Consider the following 6,918-nt stretch of genomic DNA (forward strand, 5'->3'; position numbering starts at 1 on the left):
GGTGTTGGAATTTGGCTAAGGACTATTAAAAGAGGACAGGAAGCGAAGACTGTACGGTGGACTCCATGTTGCTCCCTGGAAGGAAAGAAACATGCGCAATGGGCTATATGCACTATGCAACACTTTCGCGTTCAGCTTCCTTGGTCTCAATACTTTTCCAAGTGTCTGTTTTCACAACTGAATGACTACTGAATGAGATGTAGATAAATAAATGTAGATTTATTTTAAATTGTATTTATTTTTTGCTGTTGAAAATTAAATAATCTGTATTATTTTGAGACCATTCCGATATGGTATTTTTATGGCCGATTTGGCCGATTCCGATTATGCTACCGATTAATCGTGCATCCCTAAAAATAATTGTTATTTTGATGGTGTGCCTGTTATCTCTCCTAATGGTACCAACATCAATACAGCATGGAATTGTGGACAGAAACTTATCCTCTCTTGTACAGAGTCACTTTGACTATGCCTGTACATCTTGGTATACAGGCATTTCTATTTCTATGAAACTTCAGACCTCCCAAAATAAATCGGTTAGAATGATCCTTAAGTTGCATCCTAGAACTCATCTTCTCCCTGTCCACTTCACCAGTCTGGGGTGGCTTAAAGTGGAGGAGAGAGTATCCCAGTTTAAAATGTGTCTAGTTCACAGGATTAGAAATAATGTAGCACCCAAATATTTCTGTGACTATTTTTCAAAGGTTAGTGATACTTACAGGCACTACACCAGAGGGAGCCCTACTGATTTTAAACCCTGACATTTTCACAGCAATATGGGAAAAAACATAATTCCTATACTCGGCAGCAGTTCAGTAGAATGGCTTCCCTTTGAAAACTTTAAATTCACATTAAAAAGATGGTTGGCTGATATTAAACATGTCCCCATTTTTAAATCCATGTATACTGACCTTTTAGTGTAGAATAGATAAATAACAAAATGAGAAAAAAATTGTTTGTGTTTTTGTTTCATGATTTTCTTGTCTCCTGCCCACTTTTCCCAAAAGGAAGGGGGGCAGGGCAAAATACAAAGGTATTTTATTTGTGTCCCCAAGAGGACCACAACGGCTTTCTTGTCACTCTATCCTTTTGAATGTATTTTCAATAAAGTAATCAATCAATCGATCCAACGATAACAAAATATTCTTTAGTTTAGGGTCTGAGAGGCTAAATGTCATCAAATGATGGTCCGTGCATGGCTCAAATGCTGAATAAATAATGGGCCTTGACATGAAAAGGGTTGAAAACCAGTGGGTTAAAATAAATGACTCACCAGCAGAGAAGTGACGCAGCGGTCCCCGTAGCAACCGTAACGTTGTCTGAGAGCTGTATGGACAGATGGGACAAATAGAACATTTATCTTCAGATTAGCAGATTTCTACCAAAACAATACTAGTCTAGCACTGCTGGTTTTCTACTATAGAATTCTAGTACTTTAGGTTTTCTATCCTACGAGGACCTCTAGTACTGCTGGTTTTTATCTACCTACGAGGACCTCTAGTACTTGTTTATTTCTACCAGTTTTACAATGTATCTTTACAATTGTGTCTATCAGGGTCTATCAGGGTCTCTCAGGGTCTATCAGGGTCTCTCAGGGTCTGCCTGGAGTCTGGACTGGCGCTGGCCTCCACGCTATGGCTGCTTCGACATGTATCGCATCGCGACGAGGTTCGCAGCACAAAGCTGTGTCAGCTTGGAGGCTGACGCTAGTCCAGCCCATGGTACCTCTCCCTGAAGCTGCTACATTAGAGTGCCGGAGTGAGCTCCTTTAGTGGGGCTAATGTTAGTCCCGAGTCCCGACTCGGGCCCTGAAACATGACTGTGAACAAGCCATGTGAACCATGGCTAGTATATGAGTTACCAGCTAGCGCCCCTCAAAAACAACTAGAGGCAAAAACAAAAGCTAGTGGCTAGCGCCCAGCCGCCCCTCAAAAACAATGGTTTATTGCTTAATCTTTTTTAGTCACTATTCATTGATACACTGGCATACCTTTGAAAAAAATGTTTCTCACCGTTAAAAATGTGATTAATTGAGATTAATTCATTATAAGGCCTCTAATTAGATTTTTTAAATGAGTCCCAGCCCTATTATTTACTTTTTATTTTATTTAGTTACTTAGAGTAGAGCTTAACAATAATGTCATCTATCTCATCATCTTAAAGAAACATCTCAAAATGATGTGAGGACATAAAACCCAAGGTTTATATTGTTGATGCTATTCTCATTCTCATTTGTTATTAGTCAAATAAAAGTGACTTATTGCAGAGAAACAAGTGGTTTTCTTTACAAATCAAAACGTTAGCCTAAATTAATGATCATACAGCGCTTTGTGCTGAAAATAGGAGGTTTTTAAAAATATCCATTGAATCGTATCGAAAATCGTATCGAATCGTGACCTTAACGTGACCTTCGAAAGTTGAATTGAATTGTGGATTAGGCGAATCGTGACAGCCCTAGTGGTACGGTCCACTGTGGTCCATCGCGTTAAGGACTTCTCTAACGCTATGGACCAGGGCTAGACTTATGACAGATAGCCTATGTGTAAATGACAGCGTGTGTGTGTGTGTGTGGGGGGGGGGGGGGGTGTTATTATTTGAAGATAGCCGGTCTACAAGTTCACAAGGCACTGAAGGCAGTACAGTACAGTACAGTACAGTACAGTACAGTACAGTACAGTACAGTACAGTACAGTACAGTACAGTACAGTACAGTACAGTACCACTCAGTTCAGACCGGTCTGATTTTTCTCTCCCTCTTATTGGGGTCTTTAAGTTTCTGGCACAAAATATTTTCAAAAAAGGTGGTCCTCGGCCAAATTATACACATTATTTGGTGGTCCGTGGCACAGGCATGAAAAGTAAAACGCATGAGAATCACTAGTCATGGTTCACACGACGCTAGTCGTACTGATTATGAATCATATTTCAGGGCTAGAGAGTCACTGCATTCACATTGACAGGTCCATGGTGGCAAATCAATGATGCAATTCTGTCTTCTCTGCCTGTCTACTGCGACCCCAGACGTCCTCGAGAACTTTCAAAATGAACCAAATTTACATATATCGGCTCCCAAAGTGGCCGTCTTTTCGAGTCGAGTGAATTGTGATTCGTAAATGTCACAAATAATGATTAAAATGAACGCAAAACAGCGCCTACGTACCTCCACACCTTCCCGAAGGACGCCGCCATCTTTGAAGCCAATGTGTACTTCCGGGGATGCGACGACACGCACGTGGGACGCAGCCAATCAGCCGCAGCGAGACGTGACGAAAAAGGAGCGCTCGTTGTCGTTGCGTTGTCGTCATGGTTGAGTACAGTGGTGGAAAAAGTCCCAAACTTTTTCACGTCAAGGACCCCCAGACCCCCCATTTGAAAAGATATGCCAGGGACCCCCATAAGAGAAGAGTTTTACGGCTCTAGCAGTGAAGTAATTTCATTTCATTTCATTTCAAGTTATATTGAAAAATCAAAGTTAATTTAACTCTGAGAGTGTACAAATGTAACCACAAAGTTATACAGACCCATAATGGTCCATTTGGTTCCTATAACTATCATTTAGCTGGGGACCCCCTGGAATTCCCTCAAGGACCCTACCACAATTAGGAGGTATTCATTGTGCAGAATGTCTCATTTCAAGTTATGAAATGTATAAAAAAATATTTTGAAAATAGCAGATCTACAAGCTCACAATGCATCACATCACAAAGCATTGTGAGCTTGTAGATCTGCTATTTTGGCACAAATGTATAGGGCTGAACTAAACTAAATTGTTTTGTAATAATAATCCAGTAACTAAAGGTTTCTAATAAATGTAGTGTAGTAAAAGTACAATATTTGCCTCCGGAATGTAGTGGACTAGAAGTAGGCTAAAGTAAAAAGAATACACCTCAAAATTGTACCATTTATATAAATGATACATTAATTATTGTTATTATAATTTAATTGAACAATACAGGGTGTGTGTGTGTGTGTGTGTGTGTGTGATGCCGATGCCCTCAAAGGTGATGTAATTTTTTAGGATCAACTTGGTCATAGATGAAAACATTCAATGTTATCTGTATGACGTGTCTATTGGGAAAATGGAGTTAAAGGACCACTTCACCACTTTTCAACATATCTTCATATAATTGGTCCTATATAATGTTCATGATAAAATACCACCATTTTTTTCCTACTCAGTCTGTGTCTCATAAGAGGGCTGTGGGCAGTTCTGAAAACCGTACACCAGTGACATCATCATAGGCAGATTTTTGAGTGGTGTAAACCACTCCTACAACTGGCTTTGTTAGTTTACGTGTCTGTCTGTCTGTTCATACCAAAAAATGAGCATGGTTGCTATGGTCACCCAGTTCACACGGGTGTGATTTCATTACGTCAGACATTACATCAGACCACAGCTGATCAGTCTATATAAGACCTTACACCACTCAGTTCACACGGGTGTGATTTTTTTGAACAATATTTAGATTTTTGAGGGGCGCTAGCCCCTCCTATATGCAGGTTTAATGTTTGTTTTTAATTAAAAACACCATTAACAATTTATTAATTTAATATATTAGCGCCGCTCACTTCATACAGGTGTGATTTTTATTATCATGACAATGATGGCTTCCATTATTTATATTTCCATGATATACTTTTCAGGAATAGAGCACCGAAGTCCTGACGTCACTGTCAGTAGAGGGTGCCAGACTACAGGTTTGTGTACTTTTTATTTGCATTGAAATCCCCCATCTTCACATAAGAACTGTTTGAGAAAAATAAACCGATCATCCCGGCCTTTTCACTCATATGTATATGAAGCATCGACTGAAGGTGGAAATGTACAAATATACCCAAAGAGTAACACAATAAGCGCTAGAAACGAGCGAGACTACCCAGAGACTACATTTCCGGGTAGGCAGGGTGGCTGCAGCTGCCCGTCGCACAACATAAACTGACATGTTAATTACGCTTTTTTTTTAAAATTGATATTTAATGTGTCGTGGTTAGTACGAGTCGAGTCACCGCCAGCTGAGCTTACGTCAACGAGGAATCTCAGGAACATTAGCAGCGACATTGCTTTCATATGTAGTTTCAAGGCTTTTGCAGCCAAATAAACTGGTTGAGAATCACTGCTACAGCCGTATAAATCTTCTCTTATGGGGGTCCCTGGCATACATTTTCAAATGGGGGTCCGCAGGCTATAATGAGTGTCAATTTGGGGGTCCTCGACATGAAAAAGTTTGGGAACCACTGTTCTAGATCAGACAGAACCACGCATTCAGTTGACTTAGTTTCAACACATTTTTATTCATCCAAAAATATAAATATTACAGTTCAAATGACTAGAATTCACAAACATGACATCATGTGACACAAACGAGTCAATGTGAGGTAACGTATTTAAAAAACAGATCTAAGTTCCATTCTAAAACCTGCAAAAAACATGTATAATATGTCTCACCAAACTAAAACAAAACTAAATCAAAATTGCATATAATTATGATAAAGTTTACATTTGTCACATTTTGCTCACAAATCAAAACAAAAAATATATATTCCTCTACAACAGTGGTTCCCAAAGTGGGGTCCGGGGAAAAGGGAGTTCCAGGGGGTCCACAGCTAAATGATAGTTTGAAACAAAATGGACCCTTATTGTAGAAAACATTAAAACACAAACATTTGCCCGTTGTCTCACTGGAGAGGTGCTGGGGGGATGCATTATAAGTAAGTTTATAGTTAGAATGTCCTTGTATTTAGGCTTTACTTTGACTTGTTTATGCCTAAATTAGTTTGTGCATTGTTTGTCTGTTCAGATTATGCCCTGTCTGAGGTAGAACTAGAACGCAAATTGGAATTTAAGCATCTGCCGATTCATCGCTGGTTGCCAACAACCCTGACCCATGACCACAGATGCAGTTCAGAGTCTGTGTCTCACGGTTACCTCACCCAACAACATCCACCTGCACTTAAGGGCGGCTGTGGCTCAGGAGGTAGAGCAGGTCGTCCAATGATCCCTGGGTCGACGGTTTAAATCCCGGCTCTCAAATGTCTCATTCATTGAGATATACAATGAGCAGATCTATGATCTCCTGGACAGCGCCTCAGCCATGTTTTTCCTTAGGGAGGCCATCAAGAAGGGTGCATTTGTTGACGGTGCTGTTGAAAGGTTTGTCACATCAGCTGTGGAAGCTTATCAGGCACTGTCAATGGGCTGGCGTAAGCGAAGGGTGGCCTCAAACATCCATGAACCGAGAGTCTTCAAGATCCCACGCTGTGTTCACCATGACAGTGGAGTCCAAGGAGTCCATACATGAGGTGGTGAACATTCGAACATCTCAGCTGAACTTGGTGGATCTGGCAGGGTCGGAGAGGCAGAGAGACACACACACACACACACACACACACACACAGTGACGGTTCAAGACTGAAGGAGGCAGGCAGCATCAATCGCTCCCTTATGAGCCTCGGTCAGGTGATCATGGCACTGGTTGACGTTTCCAACGGGAATAACAGACATATCTGCTACAGGGATTACAAACTCACCTTCTTACTAAGGGACTCTCTTGGAGGCAAGGCAAAGACGTATATCATAGCCAACGTACATCCTGGCTCAAAGTGTTTCGGAGAAACACCATCTGCAGTTTGCCCAGAGAGCAAAGCTGAATCAAGAATAAGGCCATGATCAATGACACACAGGGAAATGTGAGGCAGTTGCAGGCTGAGGTGAAAAAGCTGAAAGAACAACTTGACCAGGCCCTCGTTTGTCAGCCAGCCATTACATTTCTTGATGCACCTTGCTTTTCCTTCTGCCTTGTTTCTTCTGTATACTACAGTACTTTTTATAAAAGTATCTATCTATAATCTAAATATCTCTATGTCTATATATCTATATCTATCTCTATCTCTATATATCTCTATATATCTATGCAGTGT

At 40.7% G+C, this 6,918-nt stretch overlaps 1 protein-coding gene across 1 annotated transcript in view; it reads right to left on the reverse strand.

Annotated features, from left to right (window-relative positions):
* Positions 1-3,263, reverse strand: part of pisd (phosphatidylserine decarboxylase) — a 34,951-nt gene extending 31,688 nt beyond the window's left edge. The window contains exons 1-2 of the mRNA XM_079496700.1: positions 3,161-3,263; positions 1,274-1,326 (exon numbers count right to left, since the gene is read on the reverse strand). Coding sequence (XP_079352826.1) covers positions 1,274-1,326; positions 3,161-3,189 — 82 coding nt within the window. The 5' untranslated portion in view covers positions 3,190-3,263. The remainder of the gene's footprint in view (positions 1-1,273; positions 1,327-3,160) is intronic.
* Positions 3,264-6,918: the final 3,655 nt, after the last annotated feature.

Source organism: Electrona antarctica (assembly GCF_951216825.1).
Source record: "Electrona antarctica genome assembly, chromosome: 3".
NCBI classification, from domain to species: Eukaryota; Metazoa; Chordata; class Actinopteri; order Myctophiformes; family Myctophidae; genus Electrona; species Electrona antarctica.